General features: G+C 41.8%; 1 protein-coding gene across 2 annotated transcripts in view; it reads right to left on the bottom strand.

Moving 5' to 3' along the window:
- Positions 1-21,155, bottom strand: part of TRIM36 (tripartite motif containing 36) — a 52,542-nt gene that overhangs the window by 29,506 nt on the left and 1,881 nt on the right. The window contains exon 1 of one of the 2 annotated variants that reach the window (XM_058172419.1): positions 3,099-3,323. The exons of the other annotated variant lie outside the window; for it this stretch is intronic. Coding sequence (XP_058028402.1) covers positions 3,099-3,125 — 27 coding nt within the window. The 5' untranslated portion in view covers positions 3,126-3,323. Of the gene's footprint in view, positions 1-3,098; positions 3,324-21,155 lie in introns of those variants that run through there. 2 annotated transcript variants of the gene reach the window in all.

Here is a 21,155-nt window from a genome sequence, read left to right as displayed (position 1 = left end):
TTATACCACTATGAACTGCATTGGTTGCCAGTTTGCTTCTGGATCTAATTCAAGGTGTTCTCATCTTTAAAGTCATTCATGGCATGGGTCCAGGTTATTTGAGGAACTATCTTACTCCAGTGGGATTGGCCTTCCCCACCCACACTGGCAGAAGGGACATGAAGACCCTGTCAATCAAGCAATTCCAGATGGTGGGGTTCAGGAGAAAAGTCTTTTTGTGCTGTGACCCCTGTCTTCTGGAACATTGTGCTCCCCCCACCTGCAGGGTGAGATCTGCATGTATCCAAATAGGTCTGAAGACCTGGCTCTCTCAATACAGTGGGGCCATGTAATTGTGGAGGTGGTTAATAGATTAAGTCCCCATCTCCTTTCCATGTGATTTTGCTCCTTTCCTTGTCAATTTGAAATCGATCAAATCAATTTGAAATCTTTGTCAATTTGAATTTGATTTTGGTGTTGTATTTATTGTTCTAATGTTTAATCTTGTTGTATTTATTGACTGTAAGTCACCAAGAGCTGCCCCTTGGCAAGCTGGGCATCATAAAAGTTTAATAAATAAATAAAGGAGTTAAAAACAAACCAGGGATAAAGAAAATCTAAAAATGTTAAATTATTTTACCTCTTGTAGAAAAAAAAGCAAATAAATATAACACTATAGAGAAAACAAATGCCAAAAACAATATAACAATTTTTGATTCTGAGAGTTGCACTTTCACATTGATAACATGGTATGGTAGTAAAAACCTTAAGAGTTTATCAAACCACTTTAGACATGAGAATTAATGTTGTTTGTTAAAAATCTATTTTAGCCTAAATATTTAACAAAAGGATGCAAATCCTATCCAATTTATTATTGTATTTTCTAGTTCTAAAAATAGTACTACATAGACTGAAGCCCCTGTGCTTTAAATACACATTTAGTAAGCATATGGCAATTTTTTTTTGCTTCCTTTCCAAAAGGATTTGGAAGAAGTAAGTAAGTACATGGATAGAAAAGATGCTTGTCCCAGTTACAGTTCAGTCAGAATAAGTTATAAGCTGGTTGAATAAATCAGGAGATGTATTCTGCAACATTCAGTTGTTCACCTTTTGGGAATGTCAATTTGCAAACTCAGCAACTAAAGATTTAAAATACTCATTATTCATTCTCCAGGAAAAAAAATTACTTTCCACTTATCCAAAGAAAAAAGAGAAATGAGAGAAATAGTGTTCCATGTTACTCTGTAATATGTTGACTAGAGACAGAGTTCTTTTTCGGTTAAAATTGAAAATATGATGGAAAGATAGATGCATTTTTGTCACACTGTCATTTTCTCAAAGGAATTTTGAAGTACCACAATCTGCAATCTAATCTTTCAAAATATATTTGCTTTAACATAAGCAAAATACATAAACAAACCACCATCTCTTCATTTATTTACTCAAATTCACTCAAAAAAATTATAGTTATTTTCACTGTTTAAAAATCATTTTCCACTGATAATTTAAACTGAAATTTCTTAAAGACCTATGGTACTGACTCTCCCTTTTACTTTCTATAGCTTGACAATATTGTTTGCAAAAGTTGTTTGCAAATTAAGACTTAGCACTTATATCCTAAATGATAAAAGCAAACAAAATGAGTTAAACGTTGGACTTTATAAAGTTTTCCTTGAAGAATTAGTTATCTTTCACTTTGGAAGATACAATAATCTGCCTTTTAAAAATCTACTTTGTATGCTGTAAAGCTGAACATTTAACATCAGCTAAATGAAGCATAATCATTACAGACTGAAAAACTATTGTACAGAATAGTGCTTATACAAAATAGTGTTTGTACAAAAGCAATTTTGCAACAAAGAGTCCTGAAGGAGTTGCAGTGAACAGCTAGGCATTGTCTTTGGGTTCACTAATTCAGGTGACTATTTTTTCCCAACTTCAGTTTGTTTACCAATAACAACTTTTACTTCAGTTTCCCACATCTTGGTTTCATGCAGATTAGAGTGTAGTCCAATATTCTGATTTGCATTGGTTATCTTTGTTTAAGAAAACTGGATACAGCTGCAGTAATGCAAATAATATTTGAGTAACAATGTGGAACCTAGTCTTCTTTTGCCTCGATTTCCCTCTCATTTTCCCAAGCGCCTTTGCATACATTCATCTACTTGGCTGCATGTACGCTTTAGAAAGCAAGGCTGAAATCATCTTATTTGCTTGTGCAAAGCAATTCATGACCGAATGACTAACCCTCTCTAGTCAATACTTACTCACAGTGCAAAGCTGGAAGATGGACCTCACCTACCCAGCCTAGATCAAGAGAATATGAAGGATGGACATACTCACTTGATCTCCTATGCAAGCTCCAGTAAAGGAAGATGGACCTCACCTACCCAGCCTAGATCAAGAGAATATGAAGGATGGACATACTCACTTGATCTCCTATGCAAGCTCCAGTAAAGGAAGATGGACCTCACCTACCCAGCCTAGATCAAGAGAATATGAAGGATAGACATACTCACTTGATCTCTTACGCAAGCTCCAATAAAGTGTTCCTACCACATCTGCAACAATGCAGACATTTCTCAAAGATCTGAAAGAAGTCACGATCAAAGACTGAAATAGCTGCAGCTCCTCCTTGGGATAGTCCATCAAACGCTCAATTACACACTATGAGTTTGCACAAAGCTTTGGCGAGAGAACACCCCGGGCTCTTTCAAAGCCTGTGTCTCGCTTAAAGCAAACAAGGGGGTGGGAGAAGAGTCAGCCTTCAAGCGAAGGACGGACGGGTGAGGCTATTTGGCAAGGCGGCTGTTGAAAAGGCAACCACAATCTCTTCGGAGAAGGGAGCGGAAAAGGCTGCCACGGAGTTCTGCTTTTGCAGCCGAGCCACGGGGAGAAACAGAAGGGAACCAGCCTGCCGTGATCGGGCTCCCTTCCTCCCCACGGTCGGGGGGAAGCCACGGTGAAGCCCCGCAGGTCGGGGGGAGGGATCCTCAGATCATCCCCCTTCCCTCCCAAATGACGACCTCCCCCTGCCCCGTCAAAGCCCCACTTCGGGGCGGAGTGGAGGGACGACCCTCCCGTCTCCTCAGCCTGCAATTTCCCTCAGGAACACTCACGACGGGTTCCAGCCGGTCCCCTTCCATCCTGGAATCGTCACTACCACTGACGCCGCCTTAGGTCCCGGACAGTTGAGCCGAAGGTGCCCGGGGCGCGCGTGTCTGGTTCTCTCGCCCTCTTCGCAGACTCTCGGAACCGGTCGAGTCCGCCCTTCCCCCTCCCGAGAGCGCGGCGCGAGGGAAGGGATCAAGAGAGCACGCGCGAAGCGGCTACGAGGCGCCCAGCAGCTGCCACTGCTGCCCCTAGGAAACTCCGGCACCGGGCGGGTGGGCGGGTGGGGGGGGAAAGGAGGTGGGGCAAAGGAAGAGGGGCGGGGCCTGCCTGGCAACAGCCTCCACGCCACAATGTGGGGGGCGGAGCGTCAGCGCCACCTGGCACCTTTGTTGAGCCGCCGTTAGGGTGTTTTTTCCACCTTTCTTTCCAGGAAGGGAGCGGGGGAGGGCGGAAGCCATAGCATGAGTTCCCTCCCTGACCCATCCATTTGTGGGAACCAGGAGTTATGATATTATTATAATAGCTCCTCTCGAGAAGTTCTCAGTCTGGCTCGAACCACAATTGCTGCCACCCGTTTCCAGCCTAACGGAGTCTCCGAGGAAGACGGCAAAGGGCAGTTTTTTTTTTTTTTTTTTTTTTTTTTATTTGCATTTATATCCCGCCCTTCTCCGAAGACTCAGGGCGGCTTACACTATGTTAGCAATAGTCTTCATCCTATTTGTATATTTATATACAAAGTCAAAGTTGCAACAAGGGCTGCTGCACGTAACTGGATTTCTGTCTCAACAGACAAAAAGACTAGAGAGGGGGAGGAAAGGAGGAAAAGAGCGCAGTTTTTACATTGTTTTCAAGGCAAAGTTTTGGGAGTTTTATTCTAGAAACGACAATTGCAGAAAGAATTGATGCTGTTTACAATTTTCCGATAGAGAGAGCACCGGTATAATTTTTCTTTGGGCAGAATCAGAAAAGGCACTAGTCTTAACTCGCTGATGCTTTGGCTCTTTTCTAAAGCAAATTATAAGAATTGGAGCAGATCAGTTACCCTTTGCAGGCCTAGGGTTTCCGCAAGCCACTCTTTTCTTAGTCTTGGTTCCACTCCTTTATGAGGAGTATCAAAACAGTTTCCCTAGCCTAGCCTAATATAAGAATTTAAGAATTACACTAAGCTGGGAAAATTAACTCTGAAAAAAAAATGTTTTACTCATGATTTGATAACTAACTGGAACACATTCACTGCATGCAGTGTTACTCTTAATACGGTAGTTACACAAATTTGTGCAATGTGCATTTGGCCTTTAAATCCAAAACCTATTTTTCTCCATAAAAACAATTTATAAGGAAAGTTGGGTTGAGAATGACTATGCCAAAGTCACCCAGTGGCTGAGAGTTTACGCTGGCCATAAGTTATGAATTACAAATACACAAAATCTAAGCCAAACCACATTATAGCTTGGTGCAATGTGTGAATTTAGAGAAAGAGCATTAACAGACAAAATATATTTCTCTACCGAAATATCACTTATTGGAGAGTTTTATTACAAAATGCATAGGACTTCCTAAGTTGAGGCTAAGACACAGTCTGAAGGCAATAGTGCTTACCACATATACTGGTGTTTCTCAGCCATGGCAACTTTAACAAGTGTGAACTTCAATTCCCAGATTCCCCAGCTATTATGACTGACTGATGAATTTTTGGAGTCAGGAAACACTGGTTTACACATTGATTTGTGTTGCTAGGAACTGATAAAGAGAGAAGTTGGAGGAAGACACCAGTCTTCCATCTGATTACATAAAACCTTTGGGAAAGTACGATAAATATCTTCAGATTAATTCTTTTTATATCAAATGTCTTTGAGTCACTTTTTAAAAAAAGTTTGATTAAAACAAAGAATCTGACCTAAAGCTTTGTTTTAAATCATTTTTCATTTCCTGTATTGAGCTTTACACCCCCCACCCCCCAAAAAAATCTTAGAGCCATTCATCACTATTAGGCTGATTTCCACCCCTGAGTCAGCAGAAACTATACCAATGTAAAAGATATCCTGTCCTTTGCTAATCCATACCCTGCTTCAAGTCATCACAATCCTGAGTTCCTTCCAAGATGACAATACTTAAAATATTTTATAACTTTGAGATTGCCTTTTGTGACAAGAGGGAAAATATCCATCAAAGGAAAGCTATTTGACCTTGAACTAGACAGAATGAAGACAAATGATGTGTATAAACAAAAGCAAAAATCACGTTTGGCTATATTTATACTGCAGTCAGATTAAGGAAAGATCTTTCATCACAAGCATAACCAAAAGTAAGTCCACCATTGTTTAAAGAAAATAAGAATAGTAAATTAAAAATAATTTAGCATTTCATAGGTGATAACATTTTTATTTTTAATAGCAGGCTAGAAATGCCAGCTGGATGATTTTGGGCCAGTCACATACTTTCAGCCTACAATGCCAGGCTCAGATGACAAGCCAGATGGTCAATTCCTCACACAACCAATGAAACAAAACACAGTTGAACTACAACAAAAAGCAGACTCCCATAGTTGCAGGGAAACACTAGGAAGACTTAAATATAAAGTGGGCTCATCATAAGTCTATGGAGGTTCCCAATCATCCAGATCATGGTTGTCCCAAAGGTGCTTTTCCCAAAGCCCAAATGGACTTTTTTGCTGTTGTTTTTCCTTTGAAAATGTTTAGCTTCTCATCCAAGAAGCTTCTTCAGTTCTGAACTAAAGAACCTTCTTGGATAAGAACCAAAATGTTGTCAAAGAAAAAAACAAGGAAGTCCAGTTGCATTTGGGAAAAGTACCTTTGGGGCTCATCATAAAACTTCAACATTCTTTGCAAATACACACACATACACATACACACACACACACACCAATGAGCTGCTGAAAGAATGCCTGAGGCAGCAGATATGGCAGAAAGATCAAGCAGTAGTGTCATGGCAATACAAGACCCTGTATGGCATGTACAATGGACAGATATCTTAGGTAGGGGAATTGGGAATTGGGAAATTTTACCGGTGGCTGGAAAGGGTTGGATTAAAAGACAGCACTGATCATAACAGCACAAGAACAGGCGCTAAGCAACAAATTCATAGGAACAGGGATCTACCACATTAGACAGGACCCAAGATGCTGGCTATGCAGAGAGGCCTCAGAGGCAGTCCAACAAATCGAGGCAGGTTATAAGATGCATGCAGGAACAGCATACACTGAACTGCACAATCAAGCAACTGGCATTGTATACAGGAACATTATACTGCTGGGTGACGCTGGAACCTGGATCTGCTCCCGAGACCAGGAACCATTCTTCACCCACTTTAACTCAAAGTTGGAAGGACATTATGACAGTACAGTACACAGTGCTGTTATCTGAACCATGCCATAATTTTAATTAACAAATTAATTTTCTGAAACAATAATTCATTTCAATAACATGCCTATTTTCATTGAGAAACGTCGTCTTCCTTGAATCTCATTTTGGGGGATACATTGCCTGAGTGGGATCACAGCTTGATGGAAGAATACATCCCTTCATCATACTCCCCGCCCCACTTTTTTTTCTTTTTCTGATTATTCCCTACTTACTTTCTCACCTTCCCTATTCCCCATCCAAATGACACAGTAGGCTGCCAGAAAAAGAGAGATCATTTTGGCTAGAGACCCAAACTGAATGGGATTAGCAGAAATTCTAATACTGTGTAGAATATCTAACTGGATCAGAGAGTATATTTATTAGGAAATAGATATATACCATTCTTTGGAATAAATATACCAAAAACATACAATAACATTGCAGTATCTTTAACAAGCAGTCTTAGTATTGACCAACAAAATACAGCAAGGATATTAATACCATACATCTAACTATAAGAGCAGCATTTTATTCATTCTTCACCTAATCTATATTGGAACAAAGTGGCTCTGACTCAGCAGAGCTCTTGAAGATGTACACTAATTGACTTGGTTGAAATGAATGCATTACAGTAAGTATTTCTGTCTGTTAGCAAAGAAAAAGACTAAGTGCTCTTCTGGCCAACCAAATACAGGAAACCACAGACTGTAACCATTTTCAGGGCAGATACGTGACTTCACAGTCTGTCATTAAGATGCATTGTATTGAATGGGGTTCATTCCCCAAGAATTGAATTAAATATGGCAAGGATTCGGTCGTATTCAATAACTTGGAGTAAACCCTATTTGTCAGAACATACTTCTATAAAAATTGATAGGCCTCAGGAGAGTAGAATTATTCTTTTGCACAGAAACTTTTTTTTTTTTTTACATTTATACCTCGCCCTTCTCCGAAGACTCAGGGCGGCTTACAGTGTATAAGGCAATAGTCTCATTCTATTTGTATATTTTTACAAAGTCAACTTATTGCCCCCCCAACAATCTGGGTCCTCATTTTACCTACCTTATAAAGGATGGAAGGCTGAGTCAACCTTGGGCCGGGCTTGAACCTGCAGTAATTGCAGGCTTTGTGTTCTTAATAACAGGCTTTACCAGCCTGAGCTATCCGGCCCCAACTTGCCTTTTCACAGAAAAACAGGACTAGATTCTTTATCTATTATTATTCAAGTGTGCAAGTTATCAGAATGAACCCTTATTTGGAACCAATGATAATGTTTCTATATGATAATTGTGAGCTATCTTGAACATTTTTTACCATAGAAAAGCAATATGTAAACAAATGATGGAAGGTTAAAGTAGGTTTCCTTTAGTGAGTCAACAGCCCAGATTGACTGTAACACCAAGGCCGTACGGACTGACTTGGAGGAGAATGGCTTGTCATCTGGACCTGGGAAAGTGGGGCCGTTTGGGTTTGGGGGTAGAATAACGGCCCCACGGAATCCTGGAAGTCCATGATCCATCTCGCCAGCCAGGGAGTCTAGTCTTGCTGCAATGACATTTTGCCATCTTGACCGGCTTGGATGGACTGCTGACTGTACTGTATTTTTATTTTTATTGATGCGAAGATTTTCAACTGCGGACCTTCTTGCCCTGCGAGATTCCCCTCTCTCGCAGGTCTGGCCCTCCACACTATCGAGGGCACATCTCGAGGACGGGTTTTGGAACCCCGAGAGTTGGCATGCGAAATCTAGGAGGCTTAGGGGATTTTTAATGAACTGTTTTAATCGTTTTTTACCAGGGAGTTTTAAGGGGAATTTTAAGGGGAGGAAACTGACGGGTTTGGTTCTGGGGGGTGGATGGGCCCGTCAGGAAGGGGCTAGGTCCACCATGTGTTGTGTAACTTAATAGGTCCTGGGGTTATGGCGAGGGTGTCGTTCCAGTTTGTCAGGGTCGAGCTATTACTACGGTAAGTGGGAGAGGCAGATATGACGGAAGGGGGGGGCCACATCAGGTTTCGGGGGCTCGCCCTCGCTGTTTACGAGCGATTGCGTGCTCCGGCCCCCCAGAAATTTCCCGTGACCCGAGTGGCCAGGATAATCGGGACCTGGGCCTCCGGCTGGTGTTATGTAATGCCAGGTCCGCGGTTAATAAAGCCCCCCTGATTTCAGATCTTATTCAGGAAGGGACCGCGGACGTTATGGGCGTTACGGAGACCTGGTTGGGCACCAAAGGGGGGGTTCCCCTAGTGGAGATGTGCCCACCAGGCTTCCGAGCATTCCATCAGCCGAGGGCCCAGGGTAGGGGTGGAGGGGTGGCGGTTATCATCAAGGAGAGTCTGGAGCCGAGGGAGACCACTGTGCCTCAGATAGCTGGGTGTGAATCCCTCTTCGTGAAGTGGGGTCGTAGAACTCAGGTGGGCTTGTTGATCACGTACCTGGCTCCTTGCTGCGTGACTACAGCCCTGCCTGAGCTGTTGGAGTTGCTGGCCGGGTTGGCAGTTGAAACCCCCAGACTGTTGGTCATGGGGGATTTCAATTTGCCATCAGCCGGCGTAGCATCCTCGGCAGCTCAGGAGTTCATGGCTTCCATGACGGCCATGGACCTGATTCAGTTAATTGACGGCCCTACCCACGTCGGGGGAGGTACCCTAGACCTGATTTTTATCTCTGGCCAGTGGTTTAATGATCTGGTTTTAAATGATTTAGTTGTGGAACCTTTGTCATGGTCAGATCATTTTCTCCTTCGTCTAGACTTTCTGACCGCTACCCACCATCGCAGGGAGACGGAACCAATGCGTTGGTTCCGTCCCAGGCGCCTGATGGACCCGGAGAGGTTCCTGACGGAGCTTGGGCCGTTTCCCGAACACCTGACCCACGACTCGACTGAAGAGGTAGTTGCGGCCTGGGAACGGGCCGCGGCTGGAGCTTTGGACCGTGTCGTGCCTTTGCGGCCTCTGACCCGGCGTCGGTCTCAACCAGCTCCTTGGTTCTCCAAGGAGCTGAGGGAGATGAAGCGCCGGAGAAGACGCCTAGAGAGTGCCTGGAGATCCAGCCGCTCTGAGGCTGACCGGATACTAGCTAGGTCCTATAGTAGGACCTACCTAGTGACAATGAGGGTTGCGAAGCGTTCCTACGTTTCCTCCCTCATTGCGTCGGCAGATAACCGCCCGGCCGCCCTGTTTCGGGTGACCCGCTCGCTCCTCCAACAGGAGGGGCGGGAGGACCCCCTACAAGGGCGTGCCGAGGAGTTTAAGGGTTATCTATACGACAAAATCGTTCAGCTTCGGGACGGATTGGATCAAAATTGGGTAGATCCAGGCGAGGGTTCCGAGGCCCGTCTTGTTGAGGTGGTTTGGGATGACTTTGATCCTGTGACTCCCGAGGACATGGACAGGTTGCTGGGTAGGCTGAACGCCACCACATGTTTACTGGGTCCGTGCCCCTCCTGGTTAGTACTGGCTACTCAGGAGGTGACACGAGGCTGGCTCAGGGATTACAAATGCTTCTTTGCGGAGGGGTCTTTCCGCGGCCTTGAAAGAGGCTGTGGTGAGACCCTCCTCAAGAAGCCTTCCTGGACCCAGCTGTTTTAGGAACTACCGGCCAGTCTCCAATCTTCGCTTCACGGCGAAGGTTGTAGAGAGTGTGGTGGCATGTCAGCTACCCCAGTACCTGGATGAAGCTGTCTATCTAGACCCGTTCCAGTCCGGCTTCCGGCCCGGATACAGTACGGAGACAGCTCTGGTGGATGATCTCTGGAGGGCCAGGGATAGGGGTTACTCCTCTGCCCTGGTCCTATTAGACCTCTCAGCGGCTTTTGATACCATCGACCATGGTATCCTGCTGCGCCGGTTGGAGGGGTTGGGAGTGGGAGGCACCGTTTATCGGTGGTTCTCCTCCTACCTCTCTGATCGGACGCAGACGGTGTTGACAGGGGGGCAGAGATCGACTCCAAGGTGCCTCGTGTGGGGTGCCGCAGGGGTCGATTCTCTCACCCCTCCTGTTCAACATCTATATGAAGCCGCTGGGTGAGATCATCAGTGGCTTTGGGGTGAGATACCAACTGTACGCTGATGACACCCAGCTGTACTTTTCCACCCCGGGCCACCCCAGTGAAGCTGTCGAAGTGTTGTCCCGGTGTCTGGAAGCCGTACGGGTCTGGATGGGGAGGAACAGGCTCAAACTTAGACGGAGTGGTTGTGGATGCCGGCACCTCGGTACAGTCAGCTGCAGATGCGGCTGTCTGTCGGGGGTGAATCATTGGCCCCGATGGAGAAGGTACGCAACTTGGGCGTGCTCCTGGATGGCCGGTTGTCCTTTGAAGACCATTTGGCGACCGTCTCCAGGAGAGCATTTTATCAGGTTCGCCTGATCCACCAGTTGCGGCCCTTCCTGGACCGGGATGCCTTATGCACAGTCACTCATGCCCTTGTTACCTCTCGCCTGGACTACTGCAATGCTGTCTACATGGGGCTCCCCTTGAAGAGCACCCGGAGACTTCAGCTAGTTCAGAACGCGGCTGCGCGGGTTATTGAGGGAGCGTCTCGGAGCTCCCACATAACACCTATCCTGCGCAGACTGCACTGGCTACCTGTTGCTTTCCGGGTGCGCTTCAAGGTATTGGTTACCACCTTTAAAGCGCTCCATGGCTTAGGACCGGGCTATCTACGGGACCGCCTACTGCCGGCTTCTATCTCCCATCGTCCGCACGCTCCCACAGAGAGGACTCCTCAGGGTGCCGTCAGCCAAACAGTGTCGACTGGCGGCCCCAGGGGAGGGCCTTCTCTGTGGGAGCTCCGACCCTGTGGAACGAACTTCCCCTCGGACTTGACAATTACCTGACCTTAGGACCTTTCATGAACTTAAAACTTATTTATTTCATATGGCTGGACTAGCCTGATTTTTATTTTTATTGGATGGGTTTTTAAAATTGTGTTATTTTACAGGGGAGTATGTTTTTTAACATTTTGGGCATTTAAATTAGTTTTTTAAGGGTTGTTTTAAATTATTGTGTGTATTATATTTTATCTGCCTGTTCACCGCCCTGAGTCCTTCGGGAGAAGGGCGGTATACAAATTAAAATATTATTATTATTATTATTAACAGAAATTGCCATTAAAGGGAAAGTTTAACATTATTAAAAAAACAAACTTTTTGGTAACACGTGAAACTGATGGACATCTTGTACAATAGTACATCCCCTTCTTCTACCTATAATCTTCTTTGTATCCACCACACACAAAAATACGTTCTGGAGCAGTGTTTCTCGATCTTGGCAATTTTAATATGTGTGAACTTCAAACTCCCAAGAATTCTCCAGCCAGCATAATGCGCAATTGCACTCAGAAGTCAACTAATAACCAGTACAGCATGTGTGGCAGTGATGACATATTGGAAATGCCAACAGGTTCCCTTTGCTGCTCACACCACTGCATTTTGAAACAGGTCTAGTTTCTGGGTGGTCTTCAAGGGCAGCTCCATGCAGGAGCATTGCAATAATCTAGTCACCAGATGATTAGGGTATGAATACCTCTGATTGAGGAAAAGGCACAACCTGCGCACAAGGTGAATCTGTGGAAAGGCCCTCTGGGCCATAAACCTATCTGATCTTCAAACAGTAACTATGACTCCAGAAAGACCCCAGGTAGTTTATGAGTCTTAAATGGAGAAGTTCAGTTTGAGATATGAGGACTAACTGATTAACATCAAGCTCTTTCAAGATTAGATTTTTAAAAACGTTCTAGGTTATAAAAAAAACTTTCATTTTGTTGCAGAATGACATGAAAATAGCAGGAATGGTAGATTACTGAAAAGAATAATCCTAACAAGTATCAAAGGGGCATGATGGGTTAGTGGTTCAAGATGCTGAACTTGTCATCTGGAAAGCTGAGACCCCAGTTCAAGACCCCAGTGCCATGTGATGGGGTGAGCTTCTCCCAGTTCCTGCAAACCTAACAATTCAAAAGCATGCCAATGCAAATAGATAAATAGGTAGCAATTGGTGGGAAGGTAACAGTGTTCCATGTGCCTCAGCATACAGTCATGATAGCCACATGACCACAGGAGTATCTTCAGATTAAGTTTTAGAAAATGAAAGGAGGAATAAAGAAATTATTGAAAAATTAGGGTTAAGCTGGTTTGAAAAAATACAGATAGAAAAATGGACAAAAAAATTAAGGGAAAACTATTCGATAAATAGGTGTGAAACTGAATTTGAATATTTAGTATCTCGGATTATGAAAGATGAAATTGGGCTAAAGGGACTATAAACTCTGATGAAAAATTACAAAGAGTGATGAGGACAAATTGGGAAAAAGATCTTAATATTGAAATGCCAGAGTCAGATTGGAATGTGAATTGGAATAGTAGAATTATGAGAACCTTATCTATAAGGATTAAAGAGCATAATTATAAAGTTGTTTGGAAATGGTATTTGACTCCAGTAAGATTGTCACAAATGGATAAAAAAATTAGTAAAAAATGTTGGAGATGTGAAATGGAATTGGGGACTTATGAACATATGTGGTATAAATGTGATAAGGTTAAAAAGTTTTGGCAACAATTGGAGAAAATATTTGAAATGATGGGGAAAGTAATAACATTGAGAGTGGAAACTATATTATTGTTGGTAATTAAGGAAATAGAATTAACAAAATATGAAAAAGAATTGATTAGAATTATGATTATAATAGGTAGAATTATAATAGCTAGATATTGGAAACTAGATGTGATTTTTAGAATAGAAGAGTGGAATTCTGAAATGTGGAAATTAGCTTTAAATGATAAAATGACATGTGATATTAAAATTAGAAGTGGTGTGTATAAAGAAGATATTTTCTGGAAGACTTGGAAACCATTTGTGGACTATGCGCTTGGAACATTGGACGCTTCGGTACCTGTACCTCGAGAACGTGGATTTTGGCAATCATGAGGATATATCCGAAGACCCAAATCTTCCTCTTTTTTTTTATGTATAGCACAAGGGTGGAAAATGTATTTTCTTTTTTTGTTTGTAACGTTAAAAATTTATAAAAATTAAAAAAATAAAAAAATAAAAAGGAGTATCTTCAGATAACGCTGGCTACCTCGGCTAAGAAACTAAGATGAACACACAAGAAGAAACTAAGATGAACAACACCCCCAGAATGTGACATGACTAGACAGGGTAAACCTTTACTTTTAACAAGCATCAACTTCTTACCTTCAAAGATTTCACAGATTGATTTGATTAAAAATTTGTCTAAGGCAGTCTTTCAAATATGATTTCAAACTTGGCATTTAAGATGTATGGACTCCAAGGATTCTTAAAGTTGCCAACATCTTAAAGTTGCCAAGTTTGAAAATACTACTTTAAGCAATCCAATCGTGCATTGCCTTGATAAAGGTTAATATGGAGTAGTTCAAAAATAGACTCAATCAGTAAGAAGAATTGCATTGCAATATTCCCAAAGAAGGTGTTTGGGAATACTAGGAAGTCCAAATGGAAATGTTAATAAAGCTGTCTCTAATTTATTAGGGACTTCAACAGCCTGTCCGTCCCCCGTTTCCCCAATCTCACCCATATAATATGCTGTTTGGAGATTGTGAAACTTCAGTTCCACAATGAGAAATGAAGTTTATTGCCACAATAAAAGTTATTCTAAAATGAATGCAAGTTTTCAGCCTTTCAAGAAGAACATAATTACACAGAAACATTATTGTAAGTCCTGAATCATTTCCTGAAAGAAGACAGTTTTTCCTATTATAGCCTTACTGTTATCATTGCAAAAGAAAGCATTTTTAGCACTCAGTAACATGAAACTACTGCTTATGCATAGATTAGATCTCCAAATGGTCATAATTAACTTTAATTCAGTATTTTTCATCTCCCATGATGGTTGGAGAATTCTGAGAGTTGAAGTTCACGCATCTTAAAATTGCCAAGATGGAAAAACATTGTTAAGTATCAGACTCTTTGTTGTCCGGGTCCAGCATGTAAACAGGACAAAATGTTAACTAGCTAGAAAAAGTTTCCAAGTTGTATCGATTTCGCATCACTTGAGCATTCTACTGAACTCTTTCTTCTGTTCAATCTTAAGCAAAGGTATTGAATGCTCCACATTTATTATTTTTTGAAAGTTGTATTCCTCTTTTCTCCCAGTGACTGGTGCTCCAGGGAATAACAAATGTATTGATTTACTTTACTGCCACATTTATAAGCGATTATAATAAAAATCAAATTAATTACATCCAACACATAGTTAAAAAGTAATTCTTAAAGCTGTCAAGTCCTTTAAAAATTAATATAATCAAGTTAAATTATAATGAGCATGCAGTGGCAAATCTTAATTAAAAGTCTTTCTAAACAGGTCAGTTTTCAAAAGATATAGAAAGAGGGAGGTTATCCAGATGTTTGTAAAAGGATGGTCCCTAGAAATGGTGCCTCTACTGAAAAACAAGATGTTCTTGCATTTCCTTGAATTTCACATGGGGAAAGAATTGGAATGTCCCAACCTGAAACTTGTGCACTGGACAGATAACATCCATTGGAAAATCATTATGTGCCACTGAATTGTTTTCACCTCCTAGCAACCATACAGATTTTCCCATGACGATCTATTTGTAACCTGTTCTTTCAATTCTCCCTGCAATCCACTCATCACTACTTTAACTGAGTCCATCCATCTTACTGCTGGTCACCCTCTTCTCCTCTTTTTTTACACCTTTTCCAGCATTACAGACTTTCCCAGAGCAACGAACCCCAGGTGAACTAAATAATGGGAAGGGAACAATAACTACAATAACCATCTCACACTATGTGAGATGGTTGGCTATACAATGTATTTAAATAATTACTTTTATTTTTTAGCACCATGAGGCAAATATTTTATATAACACAAAATATTTTTGACGAACTCAAGCTTGTGAGAAAGATCACAAAGTCTGCTTCAACCTCACCTCAAGACTTTGAAATAGAAATCATCATAAGCTATAGAGATCATAAGATCAGACAAGATATATAGTCAAGGTGGTCAGAAATGGCCTTTTTGTCTCATAAAACAAAAAGCAGAATTCCCAATGTGTTCTTATAACCCAACAATATAAGTATTCACAGTCCATCATCTCATGAAGAGAGCTCTTGATTACCACCAACTTTCTTTGATGAGAAAGTGAATTTCACTGTGAATTAACTTGATCTTATTACACAGGCATTTGGCATTTACCAGCAACAGCCTGAGACTGAAGATCTCACGGACTTCCAGATAGACTTTTTCCTTGAACAATTTTTCTGGCGCTCTTTCCTGAATCTTCTATTTATTACTACCTCGATTATCACCACTAATTATGTTATGGATTGTCTAATTTTGTCTGATATTATTTCTAGGTGTTTCTCTGAAAATACCAATTCCCCAAGTAATTTTGCCGCCACCTTTTGAGCTCAGCTTCATTTTTCACATCTGAAAAAAATGACTTTCAATTTATACATTTAAATATTTCACATTTTCTATACCTCAGCTTAAAACCTTATTGTTGATCCCTTCCCGTTACAACCGCCCCCTCATGAGGCTGATGTAGGTAGGAATTCCTTCCCCATTCTGTCACTTTAGAAGGGATGCAGTGGCTCAGTGGCTAAGACACTGAGCTTGTCGATCAAAAGATTGGCAGTTCAGTGGTTCAAATCCCTAGTGCCGTGTAATGGGGTGAGCTCCCATTACTTGTCCCAGCTTCTGCCTACCTAGCAGTTCGAAAGCATGTAAAAAATGCAAGTAGAAAAATAGGGACCACCTGTGGTGGGAAGGTAACAGCGTTCTATGCGCCTTTGGCATTGAGTCATGCCGGCCACATGACCACAGAGATGTCTTCGGACAGCGCTGGCTCTTTGGCTTTGAAACGGAGATGAGCACCGCCCCCTAGAGTCGGGAATGACTAGCACATATGTGCGAGGGGAACCTTTACCTTTACCTCTGTCACTTTGAGGGAATTCTCTTCCTTGAGTTTGAATATCCAATCCTTCTGTTAGTCAGTCCGCACAATATATTTCCATGCCACATTGGCTCATATATTAGAGAATCTTATTATTACTTATTATTACATTATTATTCTGGCAGTTTCTCTTTCATTTTATCAATTGTCATTCTCACATTTTTCTTCTCTCTCAGTCCCATTCCTCTTTAATCAAATTGTTTTTGATTTGTAATCAAATCTCCTTCTGTAGAAACATGTTACACCAACTCCATATACTGTCCTCTATTCTGATACTCTAATCCAGAGGCCCCCAACCCTTTGGGCACTAGGGACCAATTCTGTGGAGAGGTTTTTCCGTGAGCTGGAAGGGGCATGATTTCATGGGCTGCCTGCATGGATGGGGCTTCGCTTTTTTACATGGCCTGGTTTCTCATATGCTGTAGACTAATGCCAGTCCATGGACTTGGGGTTGGGGACCCCTGCTCTAATCAATAGTGCTACCGTTCACTTTTTTGTGTTTGACATTACATTTCCCAGGGTTCAGTCTTTGATGACTGGCGGCCAGCTCTTTTGAAAGGATCCCAGCCTTAAAAATTCTCCCTTGTATTCAGATATATTGATTGGGTTTATACTGTATTATAGGATCCAGGAGACACACTATCTTTGCCTAGACCCCAGTGTAGAGAATTTCCCAAGATATCAAAAGCAGCATCCATAACCAGGGCTGAAAAATGGATCTAGATCAGGGGTGTCAAACTTGCAGCCCACGGGCCAGATGCATCAAGTACTGGCCACGCTTACCCCATTTTAACGAAGGGGGGAAAAGTCACACTACATCACATGATGACGTGACACCGCAAGTTTGACACCCCTGATCCATTCATTTCCTTGAATTCAGAACTTTGCCCAGGAATAAAATATCTGATTTCTGCACAAGAATTGAAAAAGAAATGAATAGCACGTCAATAAAAATGTATTTAGTACCAACTTTGTCAGCTTAGCCAGAACTTACCTCAACTTTTATTAGCTAAAAAAATAACAGTAAACACATAAAAAGGAGATTCTCCTTTTCAGAGAAAGACTCTCTGAAAAATAATCTATTAAAACTGGATAAGCCATAATTACAGCTATTGGATTTGTATCATATGTAATTGGCACAATTACAAATCACTGAACCAAACTCATAAGTTCCATAAAAACTGATGAGAGCAAGCTGCTGAATACTCCAAATTCTTTATACACAAACAAGAATGTTGTGAGGTTTTTAGTATGCTAGAATGATCCACTGGAGATTTCTGTACAGGCACAACCTTGTTATAGAGTTGTATTTCTGCCCATCACCACTCCCTGGAACTGATCTCCAAATAGGTTCTAACCTATACTGTTTTAGCTTTCTGCTAGTATCAGTCTAGGCTGCTTTCATATTTCATTGCTGCTGACTATGAAAAAGCAAAAACTCCTTTGGCTTGCTTGAACAGGAGAAAACACTCAGGGGCAATTCATGCAATCATCCAAGTCATTTCCCTTTTCTAGACGTGAGCTAGGGCTTTAAGAGAACTGAACAAGGTAATGGAAAAATGTACAAGCCTGTCAGGAAATTTGGATAAATTAATAAATGTGCCTTTTCGGAATAATCAGCTGTGGTAGTCAAACAAGGAACTCAGAATATTTTACAGCTGCAATTGAAGCTATACAGCTGCTTAACGAATTACTTGGGTCAAGCATAAGCTTTAGCCATATTTCAAATCCTTTGTATGACAAATCCTTTGTCCTAGCAAATTGTTGCAGTCTTCTTAAACATTTACATTACAATGTAAATTAAACTCAGAAGACAGCATACTATATAGTGCAGTTTCTTCCCATTTCTCTAAATCAGAGGTGTTCAAACTTGGCAGCTTTAAGGCTTGTGGACTTCAACTCCCAGAATTCTTCAGCCAGCATAGCATAACTGGCTGGAGAATTCTGAGAATTGAAGTTCACAAGTCTTAAAGCTGCCAAGTTTGGGGACCCCTGTTCTAGATGGATGACTAAATGAAGATCATGTGCACAAGATTACATGAAGATTGAAAATGTTTTTTAACTATTGCTGCCCAATGTCCCTAAAAGTGACATTGAACTGGGCTGGATACTAGATGAAAAGAAAGGAGATTCTGCCTTATTAAAAATATTAAAACTATCCAGAACGTAAGTCTGATTTTTTAGCATTTGCACCCATTACTTTTAAAAAGCTAAATTTAATTTCTGTTTATAATCAAAATATGCATCCACTAAGGATGTGTAGTTAAATTACTTAAAATTCAGTCCTAAGAGCAGGATTTTTCAGTTTGGATATTCCCTATAGGTAAAGTAGCCAGATTCCAGTTTGGTGCCTAAGTGAAGTTCTGGTTCTGATCTGTTTTTATCTGCAGCTTTAAGTCACTGCCTTAGTTCATAGCAGCTGAAACAGCCACTAATGCTTTTGTTATAGACACAAATGAACATGTTGATATGGTCAAAGTTTGGGATGTGCCCAGTGGTGGGTTCAGCCAGTTCGCACCACTTCGGGAGAACCGGTTGTTAACTTTCTGAGCAGTTTGGTAAACTGGTTGTTGGAAGAAATCATTAGGGCAGAGAACCGGTTGTTAAATTACTTGAATCCCACCACTGGATGTGCCCAATTCCTAACATTTCCGATTGCTGTAGTTATATTCCCTACTCTCTGACTGCTGGCCATTTTGCATTAAGCTGCAGGATAGATTTGACAGCTGATTTCTGCAGAGTTATCAACCCACTTTCCAAGCCACTTTCAAGGTTTTATATGGTTTTACTAACCTTATTTTTTAAACATGACTTTAGTGTTCTTTTATTTATTTATTTATTTATTTATTTATTCAAATTTATATACCGCCCTATCTCCCGAAGGACTCAGGGCGGTGTACAGGCATTTAAAAAACATATAAATACAATATAAAACAATTAAAAAACTGATTCTAAGAAGCCCGTAAATTTAGAATTAAAATATCAAGTAAAACCCAATTTAAAACCAATAATTTAAAATCTAGCTCAGCCCTGCACAATTAAATAAATACGTTTTAAGCCCGCGGCGGAAGGTCCGGAGGTCCGAGAGCTGACGAAGTCCGGGGGGTAGTTCATTCCAGAGGGTGGGGGCCCCCACAGAGAAGGCCCTTCCCCTGGGTGTCGCCAGACGACATTGCCGCGCCGACGGCACCCTGAGGAGACCCTCTCTGTGAGAGCGCACGGGTCGGTGAGAGATATTCGGTAGCAGTAGGCGGTCCCGTAAGTAACCCGGCCCAATGCCATGGAGCGCTTTAAAGGTGGTCACCAAAACCTTGAAGCGCACCCGGAAAGCCACAGGTAGCCAGTGCAGCCTGCGCAGGATGGGTGTTATACGGGAGCCACGGGGGGCTCCATCTATCACCCGCGCAGCCGCATTCTGGACTAACTGCAGCCTCCGGATGCCCTTCAAGGGGAGCCCCATGTAGAGAGCATTGCAGTAATCCAGACGAGACGTCACGAGTGCGTGAGTGACCGTGCATAGGGCACTGAAGGAACACTGAGCTTCTGTTTTAAAAAAAAAGACCAATGCTTACCTAACATGTTGCACAAAGAATGATTTAAACCAGGTTCTATCTCCAAAAAGATACTGCATTACAATGTTTGTGCTAACTCTGTTGACAATGGTTTTGCACTTAATTTTTAAGTGGGAGTGGGCAGAACCATTCTACTTTATTCCCCAGCCTGCTTCTCAATGCTGATGTTCATAGCCACTTACAGCAAAATGCTTTTGCAGAACTGAGGATGGACTTATTTCTTCACTTTTCACTCTTTGTCTACTTACAATTCTACCTTTGGACATGAGTTTAGCACTGTTTGAAAAGAACACCATACTCATATTCAGGAATAGCCTGATTGATACTTTTAACATGTAACACTTATGAGCTGTAGATTGAGCAACTTAACAAATGCACCAATCCATCTGATATTAAGGGGAGTAATTTTCCCACTCATAGGTAACAATAAAAAAGGAACAAAACTGGGGAAATCTATTTTCCTTAACGTATCCCATTTTAAAACAGCAAGGGCAACACTACTCACTGGTCTCATCATTGAGGTATAATAGGATCAGCAATGACAACAGCACAATTTGTACTTTCCTACTACTCACAGGGAAGGGAAACATTTTGCCATAGCTGTTAAAATACCCACATTCAAGATCCCTCTTAGTGATTTATATTATGTTCTAGCACAGGGGTCTCCAACCTTGGCAACTTTAAGACTTGTGGACTTCAACTCCCAGAATTCCTCAGCCAGCTATGCTATGCTGGCTGAAGAATTCTGGGAGTTGAAGTCCACAAGTCTTAAAGTTGCTAAGGTTGGAGACCCCTGTTCTAGCACACCTCCAGCCATTTCAGAAGCAATCACAACAAGTGATACTTATCACTAATGGGATCCTATCATAGTTTCCATGAGAAGTACCAGAAGGTGTTAACATAAGTGATGTAGGCAAGATTCAGTCCAAGGGATCTATCACTTCCTTCTTCAAATTTATGCCCTTCATGTATGTTGGGTTACAATGATAGATTATGCTGAATAGATAGAATGTGAGTTACTGCACAACACATTTGGAAGACAGCTCCGGTGTAGAAGATCTTACCTCCCTGTGCAAGATACATTTATCCCGAATAACTTCTACTTCCTAAATCAGACAGTATAAAGACACATGGTCACCCAGAAATGAGTTTTAATACTATTCAATGTGT

The sequence above is a fragment of the Ahaetulla prasina genome, chromosome 2, assembly GCF_028640845.1.
Source record: "Ahaetulla prasina isolate Xishuangbanna chromosome 2, ASM2864084v1, whole genome shotgun sequence".
Taxonomy (NCBI): domain Eukaryota; kingdom Metazoa; phylum Chordata; class Lepidosauria; order Squamata; family Colubridae; genus Ahaetulla; species Ahaetulla prasina.
This window is presented reverse-complemented; position numbering and strand designations above follow the sequence as displayed.